This window comes from Bombus impatiens, unplaced genomic scaffold, assembly GCF_000188095.3.
Source record: "Bombus impatiens unplaced genomic scaffold, BIMP_2.2 scf_0044, whole genome shotgun sequence".
Taxonomy (NCBI): Eukaryota; Metazoa; Arthropoda; class Insecta; order Hymenoptera; family Apidae; genus Bombus; species Bombus impatiens.
In genome coordinates, this window is record NT_176463.1 from 1798756 (window position 1) to 1820018 (window position 21263).

Sequence of the window (21263 nt, forward strand, 5' to 3'; positions counted from 1 at the left end):
CCGGGGGTGGAACCGTCGAACCAGCACCCGTTGCCACCCTCGTCGTCTACAAGGACGAGGCCGGATACGGGATGAAAGTCTCCGGTGATAACCCTGTCTATGTTCAATCTGTGAAGGAAGGTGTGTTGTTGGAGTTTTAACATTCGCATATAGTCAGTTTTTCGTTTTTAAAAAAGAACAGTTTAAAAATATGTTAATACATTGGATTATAATAATCATGATAGAATCGATTTCACTGGTGGCTTTAACAAAAGGGTTTAGGGATATGATATTACATATGTTGATCGAAATAGATGGTGGAAATTATACTGGCAGAATATATTGAGTATTTTTAGTGAATATTTTAAATAATGATGTGCAAGATATGAACCAGCGGAGCTATTATTATAATATACTGAATTTATATTATTTATTATATTTTGTTGCGAAAATTTTAATAAATTATGCAAATTTAATTTGGTTTGAATATTAGAGCGAATTTAGTGTCCTTAATTTTGTTATTATGTTTCAGGTATTTTGTTGAAACTTATAATTTACTGTTTAAAAAAGTAGTCGTCCTTATTGTTCAGAACAACGTATTATCATCTTCTTTTAATTACATTTAATTTATTAATTGTATTTATTTAATTGTAACAGTAAGTTCACACAATACTGATGTTACAAGTTAGAGTGTATTAATAATACAAGCGCTACTACTACTTAGTATGATACTAATTGTCCTGAGTAATATAAAGTGATGACATTTCATTGAGTTATATTCAGATACTTAACACATTTACCACTAAAATTAATTTATTTAATTAATGGGATGTAAAACAATTTAGGCTACGTTTAAACCAACATTGTAATGTATGTTTTCACGATAAAAATTTTATCTTTTAAGAAATACTATCAATTTATTTACAAATAACATAATATAAAATCTGTGCCAATTTTTATATAAAGAATTTTTTTCAATGCACAAAATTTATAATGGTTCACATACAAAATTATTTTTGCATCATGTCTGTATTTGTATCAGAAAATTATTCAATCTTTATTCCAAATATTGTCTGCAAATTATAAAAAGTGATAGAAGTTAAGGTATAATTTTGGTTAAGGAAATGGTTATTAAATTGTTCGCAAATTTTTCTAATACTTAAATGTTTCGATAAAGAAAAGAGTTAAAAGCAAACAATGATATATTGTAGGCGGTGCAGCCGCGAGAGCTGGCCTTCACGCGGGCGACAAAATCATCAAGGTGAGCCTATTTCGAATTTACGTTATCACAAAGTAACACTAACTAAGATATTTCCAGTGAAATTATCGAGCGAATGTAAATTATGAATCAAAATATTTATTTTTGAAAATTTAAACGATCAATAAACGCGTACCATGTGTGAATTTAAATTACTTGCGTCTATAAAATGTGTATTTGCTGCGATATATTTTCACTATTTATAACCATGATTGGTATTTCCAGGTTAACGGCGTGAATGTAATGCAGTCCACGCATACGGATGTTGTACAGCTCATAAAGTGTAAGTTTACATACTTTCTTTCTTTTCTACGACCTCTTTTTTGTTCTTTCTCTTTTACTTCCAAGACGTGGGTACGTTATTTGACAGCGAAACGGAATAAATGTTTCTCTGTGAAGAGACCGACATATTATAGAATCGGACACTATCTAAATGTTAAAACGTTTCAAAGTACTTTTCATTATCAATAGCGGAAAGTATCAATTCCGTTATAGAGAGATTATAGAAAGATCTCGGTTTTGTACCAAATGATATTCATTATCTTTTATTGTTTAATATAATCAAAATTTGATCGCTTAATATTTTATTAATAACAATATTATTTCCTATTCTAGTTTTCCTTTATATACTCACGAATACAAAGGGGAAGAACATTTTTTCTCCATGATAGGATTTTCCCGTCGATTGAGCATTTTTACGTAGTCAGTCTAGTAAACTTGTAATATAAACACACGTGGGGTAGTTCATACTTTCTAAGGTATTCTTATGTGTCGTTGATCATCACAAGGGGTGCGTATAATTCAATCTAGCTTAGTATAGGCCAGGCCATTGACCTGTATTTTATAAAAGTAGATAAAGTACTTAGGTATTATGTTTTAAAAGAATTATCTTCAAAGTAACAAATTGAGATAGAAGAGTAAAATGGTTAATTATTTTTAGATAATAAAAGCATCTTGTATTTAGAATATTAGTTAGATATTAAAAGAAAGAAATGAAGAAATTGAATAAATCGTTGTATATCTAATAGAACTATAATTGATATCTTATTGATATAAATGATTCTCTGAACAAGATTAAACTGCAATTTAATTTTATTGAATTACATTACGATTCATTTATTCTAGCTCTCACAAAACTCTGTTCAATTAAGCGAAATCGAGTAAAAGTAGAGTCGAACCTCATATTGCTTTTCAATGTTTTTTGTTTTTCCATACTCAAACTGGTGCTTGATCAAAACCTGTCGGGGTATATATGCCTGGAAAGCTTTTATCGAAATTGATCCGTAAAGCTCATCGATTTGAGCGGGCAATGCAATTTAATTTGAAGCTGTATCACAGACATTGCGTAAAAAAAGAAGGAAGCGCGGAGGCTTGCGAAAGGAAGTTCATTCTACGTGTAGTTAGGATAATCAACGTTTGAGTATGCGAAACTCCATCGAGCAATCTGTCTCTGTCTTTTCTATAAATTAAAGCAAGTATCTAGAGAGATATGTCAAGTGCAGTGACGCATGACCAACGTTTATATATTACAAAAAATCGAAAAAGAAGAGTTAAGTTTGTTTGTTGTATTTGAGAAAAGAGACATTTATAAAGATCACGAATGATTGTCGGTGATTTTATCTTGGATATACCGACGTCAACGAAGCTTCTGTGGCGACGTTTCCAGTGATGTAAGCATGCGAGTTTATAGCGGTGACGGTTGGTTCATAGAGTCTATCTTCCTCCTCCTAACAATTCAGGTACAACACAATGACTATAAACGTGTCTTTTCCATCGTAGTTTTAACTGTGCTGTAATTCCACAAAATTCTATTACGTTTCAGACATAACGCGTGAACAAAATGAAACGAGAGTTGTTTCAGATTGCGTTATTCCCTCTTATTTTATCACGTTACGATTAGTTCCTTGAGATACTGAAGTAAAATAAATTTCTTTGTGTAGAAAGCAAATAGTTTTCCTTTTATGTCGTGTTCATTTGTATATTTGTATTCACTCTGTAATCATTATTGCTAGCTAATAATTCAAAAGTAAAATAAATAACTAGAGAGTTGTAAAAGAGTTTGTAACATGTAAAAGATTTCGAAACCGGATGCAATATGTCGCGTAATCTAACACTTTTTGAATGTGAGATGGTGTTGTGTATCCAAATCTAATAACTTTCCAAAGTACGCTAACTGTCCTACTTAATCATTTCATAAGGCAGCAACTCTTACACGTATTCAGATTTCGCTAGACTCATGAATATTTAAAATCGATCCAATACAAACATTTTTTAACAAATACAATAAAAAACTCATTTGCATACCAAATCATAACAGTATACCAAAGTTTGTGAAGTTTTTCCGTGTAATAAACGCACTTCTAAAGATGTATCGGTAAAATAATTTGGATTTGGAAATTAGAAAACTTGCAGATGTTCAGCGTGAGAATTACCGAGAACAAACAGGGTATAGACTAGTATGAGTATTTTAACGGGAATTAACCGTGTTAGAACGTTTTACTGGTTGAAGTAGCTTTTGTCTTGTGAAAATAAATAAAGATAGTTTTATGAGGAATGGCGTTCATGTGCAGAATACGAGAAGATCCTTAACTGACCGTTAAATCACTGCCATTTACAGCTGAGTCAATCTTTCCTTCGGGATTTTCCAAATCATTATGCTAATTTGTATGACGTTTCAAGTACTCAATCATACAAAAAAATGGAAAGAAAGGTCATCTTAATTTTACCAGATATAAAGTTTATATAAAGTTTCAGGAAAATTCTAATCTTTTAAGAAGAAAATCCAATCCTGTATCATAAGCTTTTTTTATTTTATAAATTAAAGTTCTTTGGTTAAGAAATTTGATTATTAGGTGTAAAAGGAAATTATGTACTTCCTTATCGTAAACAAAACGTATCTTCATTCATAAAAATTGAAATGTTTTCTATAAAAAATTGTCTAAAAAAATAATTGAAACTAAAAATAACTACAGCAATACCTTGTAATAAAAGACAAAAAGTAAACTTTGCTGAAAAACAAAACACACGCGTAGGAGATTTCCATCGTTACGATAGGAAAACATCCGTAGATCTATTTCCTAGTAATTCCCAGTTATCGAGATTTTTACGTTGCAGAAACGAATTATAGTATTAAAGTGGGTTTACCGAGGTGTTATAGCATATAGTCAAATGACGAGATCTGGTCATATATCGAGGATTAGTCGTATACGCGCGTGTAAACATAAGAATCTCGTCATTCATATTAATACACGTACCTGGGGCCAAGTTTCTCGGTACGAATGTCTTTACTGCTCCACGTATCGCCTCGGTCATCGCCAATCGTTTTACGCAGTTTTGCAGACGACACGGCTCTCGATGCGCGTGATATCTCTCCGTGAAACTGTACATCCTCGAATCGCTGATACCAAAATTTCATTGAAAGATCGATTTACCGGTTCGAACGTGTTTGTTCTCGTCGACGTTGTGTACCTATATGAAGACGCGAACCACGTATGACCTCAGGCAAGCTTGGAAGAAAGCTCGTGCGAAAGCGTACTCTGGTATTTTCAGCTTCTTCTGAAACGTTTACGTTCATGTTCGCAATTATGTAATTTTACCGTTAGGACACGGATTATTGTTCTTTGGAATTTTACTTATTTCTCGTACGATCATTTGTGATTCCTTCGTATCAGAGAAACACGAAATTACATCCGTTACAAACTGCGTAAAGTTGCAGGTTCCTCGAGTAATATATATATTCTCTGAATCCATAAAAATGCAAATATTTGGCAAGTTGTGCATATTTTCAGAGTGCTTGTTTAGGCAACAACTTTGAGGAAGAGATACCACGATACACTCGCGTTTTCGAAATCCAAGCTGTTGTTTCGAATTTGTATATCGGATTTGAGATTTTGATATCGGTTTTGTTAATTAATTTTCTGATACGGATATGCATTTCCAGAATTAGAAAAATATAATGACGTCATACGTCTCAGCTGAGCGTAGGAATGAGTCATTGACGGCGTAAGCAGAGACTAGATCTGTAGTTAGTTCTATATAAACATTCTATTCATGATAAATGTATTCTGTTTACATTTTTATTCACTATTACAATTTTTTTTGTCTGATAAGAGATCTAGGAATTCTTTTATACTCTGTTTGGATAAGTAGTTTTAGGTCTATCGAAAATTTGTCATCGATAAATTTTAACAGTTTAATCCTTTACAAAGTATATATATACTCATTGAAGAATATTTTAATTATAGCCACGACCAAGATTACTTTCAATTCTTTGCTTACAAGTTTGCTATATGACTTTACGATTTCTTAATGAACATTTGGTTGTCGCAATAGCGTATACACAACCTGTACTTTTCAGATTACTTATCAGATATTGCGTATCAACGATCGCATGATCGTTTATTAAATGCATACAAATAATTAAAAAACAAAACACGCAATTTACATTAAACATAAAGGCATGTCAAAACCTTAAAATCAGTACAGTACAATAGTACTGATGATTTCAATTGACAAATTTTCGTAATTACGTAGTATTTAGTGTACACAGATTATCCATAGAAAACATTTAATAGTCGAGAGGAATCTAAATTCTTGTGAAAGAAAATACAAGTACTGACTGTTCGAGCAAGTCTCAAAAGAAAGGTGGAGGGTCAAACGCGGGGGAAGGACCGGCGGAGGTATGCGAAAGGTGACTAATCATCGTCCTTGAACCCTTGTTGCAGCTTCGACGCAGGTGGTACTGACGGTACAGCAGAAGCCAGTTGCAACGAATAGCGCGACAACGACGGCCACAGGGCTACAAGTTGGTTTGGCGGGTGGACACCAGCGACCAGTTAGTTTATCAGCCGGTACCACGATGGTATCACCCTCGCAACCGGCAACTTCCTTACTCAGGGCGTCGACTGCTCCAGCGACCGGTGCACCGTGTAACGCACGTATTACAGGACCTCAACCCGTTGATGTAAGTCGATATTTTTTGCTTTATTGACGAAGGGATTTATGAATTGGATTCAATAGCTTTTTAATATAATAAAAGTATAATATAATACAAATCCTTTTCTTATATTTTAGCATGAGAAAAAACGGCAATTGGAAACTCAGCGCGTTCATACATTCCAGCTTATGTTGGAGAAAGAACAAAGTTACGTTGATAAGCTTCGCAGCGAACTCGCGAAAGCTAGTACTGGTAGTAGTAATGTTAATGTTGTAGCACGACAAACAGAACTAGCGGGCGCCGAAAGGAGGGTACGCACTCTACAGGACCAGCTAGCTGCTATTACAACCAATGAACAGGTATGGTTTTTTAATCTTATGGTATGCTTTAATAATATGTTCAAGTTACTTTGAAAATTTGTAATTATTGCATTAATATCCTGCATTAATTTTATACCAGTAAACTATAATTGTTCATTGTTCATACATATATTACATCATAAATGTTATGTTATTATTCATAATCTTATTCATAAAGACGTGAATTCGTTTTAACGCTTACATTCATTAACATTTCTTATGTCCCTATATATTTTATTGTGTCTTGCTTTTATGTCAGTGTTTGACAGTTCCAGTTTATGTTATTCAGTGTATTAAATAGTTGCTCGGCATGATATTATTGAGATGTTTATTTTTATGAATGGAAAGCATAATGATGAGAGTATGAATATAAGTTTAATCATTGATTATTATAGTAGTTCGGTAATCTTTGATATATTTATTAATAGCTTACAGTATATTATGATAAACAACAAGAAATAACAAAGCCTATGTTCTGCTTTTATACATATATTTTTTGAGCTGTATAGATACAACTTTTATACAATGTGTGCTTGTATTACAATTGAAATTTTCAAATGCAGCCATATAGGGATGTATTTAAGCTTTTGCTAACTTTATCTAACCAGCTTTTGTTGTGTCTTACAGCTTTGCTCGTTGGTAACAAACACCTCGTGTTCCCCGGGTTATTATTCACCCTTAAGTAGTAGCAGTGGTGATGTACCACCGCCTCTACCATCTCGTAAATCCTTGTCCATGCAAAGCCTGTCTCCGCCACCATTGCCTCCCAGACCTCCGCCTACTACAAATACGCACCACGTAGCCCAGTTGGAGCTGGAGCGTCATCTGTTGACTCATTTAACGCCCTCAACCACCAGTCATGGCATACCTAACTCTGTAAGTAGTTTAATCGCTAAGTCATTAAATAAATAATTTATATCAATGTATGCATGGTAAAAGAGAAGTACCACAGAATCACAATGTGAATACCTTTAACAGATATTTATATATTGGATAATTTATACTTTTATATTTTAAAATATATTTTATAAATATCATTCCTATTAAATTTCATATCATTTAATACATCTATCACAATTATGTTAAATAATAATCAAGTACCTATGTTATAATAATACTTTGTTTTGCTTCTTTTGCAAATACCTTATGTGTAGTTCCATCAAAAACTTATGACAAATATTACATTTCAGAAACTGTGCTTGTTTATTGAAGTGTTGCTTGAGTAATATATTTTATTAAGTAATGTATTTTAAGTATGTTTGTGATATGTACTGAAATATACTTTATGTGATCTAAGAAAAATTTATGGTTATGCAGTATGTACCTTTAAACATTGTCTGTTAAGTATATGTTTTATTTCGTTTACTGTGATTGCAGTGTTTAGCAATTCTTATGGTGTGTGGTATGAAATGCATATACTACAATTTTATAGTATTTCTGCATAATGAATCACTCAATATTCTAGTTTATTCTTGTATTTAATTTACTGATATAATGTTCTGATTATCTATTATTTAATAAATAAGTATTTAATTTCCTTATAGCTTTCACAGGGTGCAAATTTGGGTTCCTCAAATTCACTTAATAAACATCAACGAACGAAATCCAGTCCAGAACAATTGGGAACAACAACTATTTCTCCATCAGAAGCTAGTAGACGTTTAATAGCATCAGAGTCAATGAATGATCTTTCTCCTCCAAGGCATGTAAGGCATAGTGACATTGATATAGATGAATTACCTCATATCACTCCTCCAGGAACTCCACCTCCACCATATCCAGTTGCTAGTCCAGGAAATGATACCTCCAGTTCTACTATTAATGATGTAAGTTTTTAATCAAAAAGCTGAGTTCCTTAAATAATCTGTGATACTTACCAATGTATTTTTCCTTCTTTAGACAATATTAAATGAAGGCATTCCTGGACTGCCAATATTACAGCAGCCAATTATGTCAATGGAAGACGATGATATGAGTGATCAAGAAGTTGTGAGTTTTATAAATTTTATATATAGTTCTTTGTTTTTAATTTTAAATGAAATCATTCATATGGATTCATAATTGTTATGTTAATTGTCGTTGTAGGGACAGTTAGAAGACCATGGACCATTCAAATCTTTGTCTCGATTATGGGGACATCATGCACACCTTGCTGTATTTATTAATTATGTTTTGTCAAACAGTGATCCCTCCAGTCTGGTAAGTATTATGTCATATATAGTGGTGATGTCTTCGAATATTGAATTTTATTATCCAAAGTCAGTTTAAATTATTATATTATTTTAGTTGTTCTACTTAGTAACGGATCTGTACAAAGAAGGCAATGCAAAAGAAATGAGGAAGTGGGCATATGAAATTCATTCTAGTTTTTTAGTACCTGGTGCAGTAAGTAATTTGAAAAAGATATCTTTTTTCTCTTGAATATATGGGGATCATATTTAACTCAAAACCGTTTTATATATAGCCTCTCCGTCTGCATAATGTAGACGAAAATGTAGCACATGAAATAGACGACGTTCTTTTAAAGGAATCTGATAAGGAAGAGATTCTACGAAAAGTATGTGTTATGCAAAAGTATATACGCATCGTTTGCTGGATATGATTATATAAAATATTGTATTCTTGGCAGATATTTTGGAAAGCTCGTACACGTGCAAAAGAAGAACTAAACGAGCAACTTGCAGACTTTCAACAAAAGAGAACTGCTGGATTAGGTACGTTATTTGGTCCAAGCGACGCTCAGTTGGATGAAAGTGCATCTGATAAGGCGCGAGAAACAAAAATCATAGAAACATACCTCTTACCCAAAATGGAGCCTTATTTGTAAGTTCATTAACAAAAAAATATACATAGTTTTAATTCTTAACATATCATGGCATATAGCGTTACATTATTATTTATATAATGTTTCAGAGAAGATATTGAAAAAGAACACGTAGATTTGCGACAATTCACAACAGCAGCTGGTTTGGCAACAATATTAACAAAAATTTTTCAAGTTCGACCAGTATCGCTTGATCGAGTACCTACTTTTGTCGCAAAAGATAAGTCAAATCTCAAAGCCCGCCTGCTTACAGGAAAAACAAGAAAAATGACAATCAGAGGTCATCATTTTGTAGCTCATCAATACTTTACTATTACTTATTGTAATCATTGTCAACTTATCATTGGTGGAATTGGACCTCAAGGATATTTATGTAGTGGTGTGTAAATTTATATAGATATTACTAAATTAAAAATTAGAAAATATAAATTTGAGATCACGTGTGAATATCGACACAATTAAAAATTGAAGCAACTTTTCCATTTTGTTACAGATTGTTCTCTAAGTGTTCATCGTCAATGTGTTCGAGTAGTAGAAGAAAATTGTCCTGGACCATTGGTTAGAAAGGAACGAGGCAATGATCGTATAAGCAAATTGATGGAGCGTATCAGGCCTGAAAGGAAACCACCATCATCACACCATCATCATCCTCAAAATCACATGTTTCATGGTAAATAATTCGAATTTTACATTACACTCTATGACAGAAATATTTGTTGTACTGCTTCCCTTCTATGTACACGTATATCGTAAATAAATGTACAAACGTGAATTTTGTAGGCTTCTTTGTCTTTTAATAGTTTGTTTTTATAATATAGGATATTTTATTGTTACAGACAAGATTAAAAGGAACGAGGAAGATACTGGTACATTGACTGATGGTGAAAATGGTAAGTTTGCTACTTGCATTAAACTATTAAATGAAATAATATTAGAAAAATATACTTTTAACTGCAGCAATCGTATAAAACAATGGAGTTTGTAACTACATACGCCATTGCGTTAACGTTATGATTTATTGTTTAATCATTTATTGTTTGTTGTTTACAAAGTTTTATAGCTATATTTTGTTCCAATCAAAGGAAATAAATTTTGATATTTTATATCTCGTAGTATACAATAACATACTTATTGCTTTATTTTTAAATATATGATAATATACTAAAATTTTTTAAATCTCATGATAGTCAAATATATTAATTCATGGAAAATCGACAATAAATCTTTTCTTTTCATATTATATATAAAATAAGAATACGTCTATATTAATTAGTTCATTCGTTACATAGCGTGATAACTTACCAAATGCTATTAATTTTAGTGTATTTCTCAGAACAAATCTATATTTTGCACCGCACACGACGCACCATAAATAATTTTGTGCTGCCAAATACAAGTATACGTACTTTGTTCAAAGTGACAAAGTACAAATAAATTCAACTTTTCGTTAAACATACATTTTCCACGACGATAATATCTATATCAATTCGCAATGTTTTGTTGTACATCATACTGTCGTTGCAACTTACAATTACGTATGCTTGTTTAACTATGTAAGTGTGATGCCTATATATTTTTCTTCCTTTTTGTTAATGTTATCCGTTATCTCGTAGTTTACTGTCTTCATTTCGAATGAGGCGTTCCTTGACGAACGCGTCAGCCATTGTTAGGATTGTTTGTCTCGTCGGAAGCACTTAACATTTATTGTAAATTAATGATAACTCTCATTCTCTTTCATTAAAAAATAATTTAAAGCATATCGCCAATGGTGAAAGAAGTGTAATGAAGTTAGTTGTGCAAAAATTCCCACTTGAAAAATTCGTTGAAAATTGTTTGTTACGACCATCGATGGTTCTTTATCGACATCCTCTCCTCAGCCTTTTAAATTGATAGTGTGTTGGCTTGATAAAACGTTTTCGTGAATATATGCAAGTTTTGTAAAAATACATCGATTCGCTACAAAAATATTAAGGATTATTCCACGTTTCTAGTGACGATTCTATCGAAAGTAGTAATTATTTTATGTAATGTTATGCGTATTAATAACAATATTTTCGTGTTCTTTAATATTTGTACAATCGTTTAAAAGAAAAAATTAAAGAGAAGAGTGTCAATGTTGAAGTACATAATCGATATTTCATATGTTTGAGACGGAGTGTAGGTTTTTATCAAGTTTCGTTGTTACAATAATCGCGTTGTCCGATAAGGAAGTTTCGCAAAACGAATTGTGTTGGTTGTGCACTGCGCTCTTTTCTACTGAATTTATAAAAGAGAAGAGGAAGGAAGGAAGAACACAGAAGAGAGGAAACCGCGGGAAGAGGCCTAGAATCACAACCACATAGATTTGTATTTATATACAGGGTGTATAAGCAATTTGCTGTTTGCTTAAAGATAATACGTATAACTATCTTACAAAAACTTTCTGTTGTAAGTTTTCTAAATTGCACATATAAATTAAACGAGTTACACTTGTAACAGTTCAATTATCATTTTGTTAACTTGTTCACTTATTATTTTTTTACTGCTTATATTAATTTTCAAGAATTTTATAATATTTAGAGAACCTTGTACATGTTATCACAATCTATTCTCTGTTAAATACGAATCCGCAAATTTCTCAAAAGTATCCATTCATAAAACCAACGACTACGTATACAAAATTAACGAAAAAGGGTCTCAACAAGCCACAAAGAATTCCACAGCGATCACTTTTCTCATTAACGTTTCTACGCTCGTAACAAACAACGTAAACAAGTAAAATAAAGCTGGGGTCTGGCAAGTAGTATCTCTCGGCGCTGTAAGAGGTAACAGAAAAAAAGTTGAGCAAGAGAGAGCTACCCTTTAAGAGAGACTTTAAGTACATCAATATCTTGAACGTGAAGATCGTCCTTGATGTTCCCCGAGGGTTAGGTCGGAGGGATTTGAAAATCAGAATCACACGCACACCCTGTACATTCGTGAATACACTTACGCGTGAACGTAGTTGTAAAACGAGCGGGGGGCGGTCTGGTGGGGTCTAACCGGAAACCAACGGCAGTCTCCGAGGAAAAGAAGCGAGAGCGGCTTCAAGGGAAATTAGTGTCAGCTCGGTTGTTGCCGCGAGAAGTAGAGAAACCACCCCGATTATTATTTTCTCGGTGGTGAAACATCGAGGTGTGCACATGGTCGAGGTGCAACAGTTGCGTGATCCCTTGCAGGGGGAACCGGACTGCAACCCTTACCCAACGACCACCAACCCCTCGCCCCTGATCGCTGGCTTTGCTAGCTTCAGGCTTTCCTCGGGAAGATGCAGGAACAGATTCAATCGGAAGCTGAAGGGTGACGGTAAAGATGGCGTGAATATCTAATAATTCATTTGGATCGAAGAGCCTCCTCTAGGCGGCGCGTTTTATTGTATTTTTTCTTCTTTTTGATAATTACGTGATGCTAGTGACTAAACATTCTGGTTTTCATTATCGTCGTTTCGATATCATTATCGGAACGTTCATGAGGAAATACGAAGATTACTGAAACAGTAAAGTTTGTGCTGATATGTATTTTTAAGTGAATACTATTGTTAAAGATTGTAGCGATAAATTAATTTAGGAAAAGAAACTAATTATACCAATGTGAATAGAATTTATCAATATAGAAGTTCACTATTTAATATTTGATTATGAGAAGTTGTAGCTTGTAACTTTTTAGCGTATGTCATGTTTCACATTATGATTCATAAACTATTGCAAGAAATCACAGTTCTCAGAATCAGTTTTTGAAATAATTAATTAAATAATAACGTATCTACTAAACACGAATGGAGATTCTTCGAATTTCAAATGGATTCTACAATGAATGTTTGGATTCGCGAGAAACGTTAGAAAAATATATCAATCGGAATAGGTTCGATAGTGGTGCGCGAAAAAGTAAGCAAAGACAAAGTTGCAAAGAAAACGAAGCTGAAAACGATCAAGCAGAGAACCGTGGTGCCACACATGAGCAAAGGCTCATTTGCCGGTAAAGTTTGGGAGACTTTTGCCGCTGTGAGAAAGACACGCGAACCGAGCAAAATTATAGAAACAGCTTTGATCGTTGGTTTGGATCGTCTAAATGTATCAACGTGTTGTGAAAACGTGAACGATAGTGTATTCTACGATGGGACTGATTCTTCGAGCAAGCCTGACGACACCGGTTTGAAGGAAATTACTGGTGTAGAGAAAGAGACAGGTTTGTTTCAACAGTTCTCGTTTTGTCTTTCGCGTCTACCAAATAAATGTATCGGATGAATGTGAAAAACGAAAAATCAGAAATCAAACAAGAAGATCAATATAAAATCGAAAATCAAATTTGAAGTATTTCTTCGAGTCTTGTAACTACTTCTATATGATTCGCGATATTTTTGAAGGGATTCAATTTGTTTGGTTACTTATCGATCTTTGCAAATTTTCATAATATTGGATACGTTCTAAAAGTTTTGATCTGTACGGCAATGGTAAACTCTGATTGATCAAATTTTTATTAGTAACATTGAAAGTTGTGAACTTTCGGAAGGAAATGTTTCTCTGGCGCGTAGGAACGTTTCACTGGAGTCGTAGAAGTTAAAAACAGGAATTGCGAAGCTTTAACAAGCCACTCAGTAGAAATTCTTGCCGCGTGTTGCTCGTCAGATACGTTCATAAATTTTCACTGCGTCTATAAAGCCAATATTGAAGATGATATGGGTGGCTATTTTGTCGTCATCTTTGGCTTTTCTCCGGCAGATATCTCATGAACGGGGAACCTTGCGGCTATACAAATACTACGTGTCTAGACAAAATTAGACCAGAATGTACTGGAAATCGCACGCAGTCATGTAGACGGATTGTTTATTTTTTGCATCTATACATGCTTCTTCGTGATTTCATTGAAGAAAAACATGGATTTCTTTCTCGTAAAGAAACATTTCAACCTTTGAATTCACTCTTTCATTAATATAAATTTCATCGTTCTGTATTGAGTATATACAGGCATAATTATAATGATCATGCTGTGATGCAAATTATAAGTATTCACGTAGTTAAGGATGAAATTTGGAATATTACAGAAAAGTATTTTAAGCTTATATGAAGATACGAGTATTTTGGTCCCGTGTTAAATATAATACATTGATAATTTTTATGATGAAATATCTAAAATAGTTCGAAGCAACTATCAAGGTGTAACTTGTATATAAAATGCAGAGTACAAAATAGAGGTCATATATTTAAGTATTGTTTTTACAAAACTGGTTAATTCTGTATGGTAAAGACATTTTCTTTCTTTTCTTTATCTCAAGTTCAAATGGCAATATATGATATATTATTAATATAATAATTAAATAATTTGTATGCAAAAACAGATTTTAAAGATTTCTAAGGTATGAAAAATTGTTTCGTATGAAAAAGATTTTCCGATAGTTGGATCGCCAGTTTTCATTTCTGACTGAGTGACTTTATTTGAATGATGATTGTCATTTGCTGTAACTATGTGGCAAGTATGCGTTGAAACGAGAGGAAAGAAAATAAGATAGATCTTGTGCGGCACGAACGCAGACGGCAACGACAACAACGAAGAAGAAAACGGGAAGGAGGGGCCCACAAAACGATTTCCGGCCTCTGCGACACGCGCCTACATCGCCCCATCTAAAAATACTCGAGACTTAAGCTTTTCCTTCGTTGCATCCCCTCAGCATACCTACCCCTGCTGATCTATAACTATCTGTCTGCTTACGAGGTTCAAGAACACCAACTTTTTTACGATGCTATTTTTAGGCGGTACCGAGCCTTCATTGGATATTTATTTAGCCATTTAACTTTTTTCCAGTCAGCGAAATGTTGACATCGGTGGCCTTTGATGATATTACGATTTCACTCGGATTATTTGACCTCCTTCCTCGATCTTCAAACTTTACGGGGTTAGCGATGCTTAATCATCGTCCACTTGGTCTTTCAGATAATTTAGGAAAGGAATTGTGACAAACGTTAGTTAAATTCATATTGTTGGATGTTAATCTAGTGGGTGACAGCCTTCTAGACCTCACGGCTGTAACAAAACAATTTACTTATTATCGAATAATTGTTTAGTTTTCTTTGAACGGAACGAATGCGAAATTTTCTACGAAGAATCTTAAATCGGCTATCATAGACGGATATAATACTATACACTCGTGTATTCAGTCAGCTCAAAAATACTTATTTAATGTAGCTGATTGCATGTTGTCTACAGTTAGAGAATTACGTTAGAATTATGTTCCTTTGATCGATTTACGGTATTTTATTGACGTGATAAATCGATTTTGATCTGTGTATTTGCTTAGCTAGAGATTAAATGTAACCACCCTCTCCGCACACGTTCTCTGCTTTTACCCTGAACCGCATTCCTTACCTGATAAGCCTCCACATACGACTGGATAGTTGGAGAAATGCCAGACATCATGGACCGTGTTAATTTGATGCTTGCTGGCATCAAATAGACGAGTTAAATCGAAATATTCGTTTCATTTCCATTAACGCTGCGATAGGAAGACTCTTTCGTATTATTATGTGGGATTTCTGGACAAAATTACTCATATCTTTATATTCGACATACTCTAATTTGTGGAAAAAAAAATCGAAGAACAGCGATCTTGTCTAATTATCATGATTGCCTCTAATCGATTCTTCAAGTAATATGCACGTTAAATTCAATTACGTTTCTTTTTTTTTCAATTTATACTTAGTACGTTTATTACATTAAGTTTGTGTGAATTTTACAAGTTGGAGAAATTTCTATAATAACAATGAGTATTTAGAGATCCATTTGTATTTTTAAAACACTGTTTATAAATTTAATGCATTTTAAAAGAACAGTATATCCGAGAAGGAAAAGTAAGCGTACAGAAGTATAGTATCGAAAATCGATAGGTTCGCTTGTAACACACCTGCGATGGCCTTTTTTATGGTGCATTCATGCGAATCAAAATAATTTAACTATACTGTGTTACCGATTCTGTTACACTACGATTTCTTTATCCTATTAAATGCTTTCATTTCTTAACAAAAACGGAAGATAAAATAAACGCGTATTGAAAACTACAATCGATTCTTCTAACGCTATATTCAAATTATACTGAAAAGTCTAGAAGAGTCTTTGATATCCTATAAACATTATGTATAGAAAAAGTAATCTATATAATATAAAACAAAGTTGATTGAATATAAGTAAATTAAAATTGAGAATATATTTATCGGCGATTAGCCAAATTAGTGTATTAGACTAGTACAGATATTGAAATAATTAATGAATACGTTCGTTTATTTCATGTTTTTAGGAGAGCATCGCGGGGGCGTTATAGCCGGAAACACGCGTAGTAGTAGCGAAAGAGGACGCATTTCCGCTTACAGCGGAGCCTCCGATCACGCCGATAGTATGGACAATCCTTCTTCGCGGGAAGATATTTCTGAAATGTATGCACTTCATACTTGCATGAGATTGCTAAAAAGAACATTTTCTTTGAATTGCTTCAACCCTGTTCTATTGATCCCTATAATAAAAAAACATGTGCAACTTATAGGAATTCTTGTAACAAATCCTTGCGTTTCTTTTATTCGTATTTCGTCACAACAATTTTTTAAATCGTTCAACGATACGAGCATCTGATAGAAATTTGTTTTCAAATTGTTTTCATCCCGTAGTTATCGCATCAATTTCATAACTTTGTATTTATAAGATCCGCATTATTTTTTCTAACATGTGATTTTCAAAGTGCTTTGATTTAGTATCATAGTTTCATCAATATGTTTTCATTTTATTCATCGCAGTCCTTCAGCTGATTTTTGTTATAGACATTAATTTATGCTTTATTAATTACGATTACTTAGGGTGCAGCAAAATATTTCCAGTAAGCCAAAGACGTCAAACATAAACAGGTCTGAAAGTTACAAGGAGCGGATACATCACAAGGTAAGAATTTCAACAACTTTTATTTCGAAATTTTTCTAGCGTGTAACGTATAAACAGATGATTCGTGGAACGAATTAAAATTTCAAGACCGGAAACATCGTTTGAGTTTCGCAAAATTGATTTTTACATAAGCTTCGATGAAACGAGATTTCATTTCGGATGAATTAATTTAGTATTTATCGTTGGTATATATGTCTGAATATCATGTGACTGTTTTCGTTATAGCGACAGTTACGAGAAAAGAGGAAGACCAGCGATCCAAATCTCTCCAAAACAAAGTGAGTAAACAATGTATTTGATATACGCATTCCTAATTTCCTAACTATACAAATTTGAGTTTACTCGTAGAATTTCGATAGTTTATTAGATTTAATATTTCACAGATTTTCTATAAATTTTATTTTAACGAAATACGCACGCTCTTGTCGATGCGAAACAATAAACTATTTCTCAAATTGTTTCTACTGCTCCGTCAAACTGTCACTGCTGTTTTATTACGCAATTGTATAATTGCCAAAATAGAAACGTTACGAAGTTCGGCACTATTTCTAAACGAATTTGGATTTCACATTGATAGCTTGCGTTCCCCGATGTACATATAAGAAGCCTTTACTGAAAAATATGGGTCTACTCTATACGATTTCGTTTTATTGAGACTGTTTATAAATTTATGAAGCAACAATATTAATTGATCGAATAACATTTAACGAACTTCCATCATTTTACTTTGATTATTCTAATTTGTGTATCCTTCCTACCTTCTCGTGCAATTTATCTGTGAAAGCTGAAATATACAAGTTCGCTCAATTTCTTAGTGAAAATATTTAATAGCGATAAAATTGCATATACAAAGATTGTATTGCTTGATGATATTCCTTCAGGCATCGTCATTTGCCGTCTTGTATTTCGCGTGCTTACCTGGAACCTAATAAATATAGGGTATAACTGTAAAATCTTAAAGTTAAGTAAGTAAGGAAACTACCTAAGAGGCAACGTATTTACGTTTCCCATATTTTATTCGAATATTTCATTGATGACATGTTGACCACAAACGGACAGAATAATCTATGCCAAAATAATAAATTTTAAATGTAAGAAGTAATGGGAAAAAACATCATAAAGATTTGTTTACCTCTATATTTTACTATTTTTGAGTATTTCATTTTTATATAATATTATAACTGACTGACTTACCAAAACTAAAACCTACATTTCATTTGTCAGATATATTCCTTTACATCATCTCCTTCATCATATCTTCATTACATAAAAAACTATTCGATTATCTTATTTTAACAGTATAGTTTCGAAGACTATACATATATCCACAAATTCAACATATCCTAATCCATTAAATATCTAATAAAGTCCTTAATACCTCCCTTTATTTCCTGACAAATTCATCTCCTCCTTTTGTTCGCCCATAATATCAGACGCATGTTTGATCCGTAGTTCAAAGATCAGCTGGAAAGTCTATTCCCGGCTTTTCACTCGGGCCTGGAATTTTGCAGACACACCGTGTATAGATTTTTGGCAGAGTCCTCCGGTTCTTAACCGGCGACTTCTCGTTTCTTGACGCTCTAGATCCACGTCCACGTGCAAACAGCGCAGACTCGACTCGTTGCTCTTCCTCTGGCAAAGGTGTATATGCATGCCAGTCAGAAGACCTTCAGTCTGACGTTAAACGTTCAATTCCGCGGGTAGCTATTGCGTCGCTTCGACAGTACGAAACACCCACGCGTTCACCCGTTCCGTTTTCCCGAAACGCATCGAACATCGATTGTTGTTCCACGGTCTCGTTTCGCGATTTCCTTCTCTATGTCAACTTGACTTTTACTTGATCGTTTCTAACGATCGCTCGTGTTGTCCGCAAATCGAGATTAAACTCATTGGGGTGTCTATCGATCGATTTGTTCTTCGTGTAAATTGATCGAACGATCGCATTTTTTGTGCCAGACAAATTTTTAACTTCGTACATTAGATTATATAATTGTTCGAGGCTGTGATGCATATTATGATTGATCCAGTTGGAATTTTAGCCAATAGTACCGACGGCTGAAATTGGACTTTTGGAGGGAACGAGAGTAGGTTTTCATTAATTTGAAAATAAACAGACGATGATTGTGAAACGTTGGCATTATTTAAATATACAGTAATCAGAGTCGAAACGTTGTAGTGGACGAAGTTAGTTTTTAATTTACGTTTTTTAATGTTCGAATAAGATCAGGGGATCGATCGATTTCATTTGACGATTAACTTTTGTTATAAATTACAGATACTGCAAAATATTTTAGTAAAGAACCTTTCTTAATTTTTTGGACAGATGATTTTAACGATATCATAAAAATTTCGAGTCTCTATTTGGTGACTTCAATGCCTTTTCTTCAGACAATGTATATTGAAATTTTTCACACACAATTGTTATATAAAGATATCCTATAATATAGTAATATCGTACAAGTCTATACTTCTATTAGAATTTACGTCCTAATAAAGTAAAAATTGAATTGAAAAATACAATTTGCTTCGAAGTTCAAATCCAAATTTGCTGTGAAATTTAAAGAATGGAGTAGAATAACTATAATTGTACAAAGCATTAGCGTCATGAGATAAAAATATTTAAATTAGTAAAATTAAAGGAAGTGGAAATTATTCCTAAACTACGCATATGGATGTCACTCGTTTTAATCACACACAACATTGTCACTTACACGCTATACACGATGTTATAAATTGTTTAATCGTAAATTTCAGGAATTCTTTATTAAAATGTTTAAATTAAAAAGAAAATAGATATCTTGTTATAATAAGTACAATATTATAATAGAATGAAAAAAAACAAACGAATCAATTGACCATACCGACATTTCACAATCATTTATGGTTCCAGTTACAATTTCTTTCGTTGTCAAAAATTTCCAAGTTATTAGTACTTTATCGAACTTACCTATTTTATCCTATTAAAACTAACTAACTAACTCGTTTATTCAGAATCCAAACCTTTTCATTCCATTTCTTAGAAACATATCTGAACAGTTAAATTGTATTTCGCGAGTTGTTCATCCATTATCAGCCTATGAAGAACAATAGGTGCATACGAACGATGCGATGTCATTACGATCTCGCATTGGTGACGCTGCGTCAATGAACATGATAATGCACTTTGGAGTACTTACAATTAATTGTATTTTAGTTACTTCATAGCATGAATAAAATTGAACATTTACATTAAACAACAAGAATTCGTTGTTTACTATTTACCTAATTTTTTTTAAATTGGATTGAAAAATTTATTGAAGCTTACATTTCCTTTATTACAAAACTAGATCCATCCTTTCATCAGTATTCATCTTTAGGAGCAAATTTCTTCGATAAAAAATTCAAAGAATGTTCAATACTTAAATTCTGCATACCGATAATGTCTGCAATTTTTTATTATTTTACAATTCTACAATTGTGACGTGCGTTACAGTAGTTTTAAATCTACAGCATCTGCAGCATCGTTGCAATTTTTTATTAGTCATTTACAGCGGTATACATTCGTATCGCATTATTGGAAATGTAGGTCGAATCACGTCAGCTTGACATGGTAGTGACATCGTATCCCTCGTGTGCAGGTAATGCTCCAGAGCTTAAGTCGATGTCAATTCTCAACGAGGAAACGGAAGAATAATTATTGCTTCGCGTTTAAAATCCAATGAATCGACGATTAATCTCGCAATGAATTCTACTCGCGGATTGTTAATGTTCTTGAGGATTCTACAACCCTTGGTGCATTTTTATTTCCTTCTTTCCCGTCTTTCTTTCTTTCTTCTTCCTTTTTTTTATTGTCTCCTTTCTCTTTCTTTTTTTTGAAAAACTACACAAGATTATTGACCTCACGGAACAACTGTGAAGTTCACTTTTACTTGATGAAGCATGAAGCTACATTGCGGCTCTTTGAGTCCGTGGTTCGATAAATAAATAACTCGT

General features: G+C 33.2%; 1 protein-coding gene across 5 annotated transcripts in view; it reads left to right on the forward strand.

Moving 5' to 3' along the window:
• The window catches only part of LOC100745717 (rho guanine nucleotide exchange factor 11), a 34202-nt gene that overhangs the window by 5050 nt on the left and 7889 nt on the right, over positions 1-21263 (forward strand). For 3 of the 5 annotated variants that reach the window (XR_004462565.1, XM_012390375.3, XM_012390381.3), the window contains exons 3-20: positions 1-120; positions 1191-1240; positions 1463-1520; positions 5962-6200; positions 6311-6532; positions 7160-7408; positions 8077-8358; positions 8432-8521; positions 8618-8731; positions 8819-8917; positions 8997-9089; positions 9162-9355; positions 9446-9735; positions 9850-10026; positions 10193-10246; positions 16660-16795; positions 17210-17291; positions 17517-17569. Coding sequence is in view for 4 of the 5 variants with exons in the window: in XM_012390375.3 (XP_012245798.1) it covers positions 1-120; positions 1191-1240; positions 1463-1520; positions 5962-6200; positions 6311-6532; positions 7160-7408; positions 8077-8358; positions 8432-8521; positions 8618-8731; positions 8819-8917; positions 8997-9089; positions 9162-9355; positions 9446-9735; positions 9850-10026; positions 10193-10246; positions 16660-16795; positions 17210-17291; positions 17517-17569 (2602 nt within the window). In the remaining variant the exon portion in view is untranslated. Of the gene's footprint in view, positions 121-1190; positions 1241-1462; positions 1521-4555; positions 4777-5961; positions 6201-6310; positions 6533-7159; positions 7409-8076; positions 8359-8431; positions 8522-8617; positions 8732-8818; positions 8918-8996; positions 9090-9161; positions 9356-9445; positions 9736-9849; positions 10027-10192; positions 10247-16659; positions 16796-17209; positions 17292-17516; positions 17570-21263 lie in introns of those variants that run through there. The other 2 variants (XM_012390392.3, XM_012390386.3) reach the window with 2 other exon arrangements.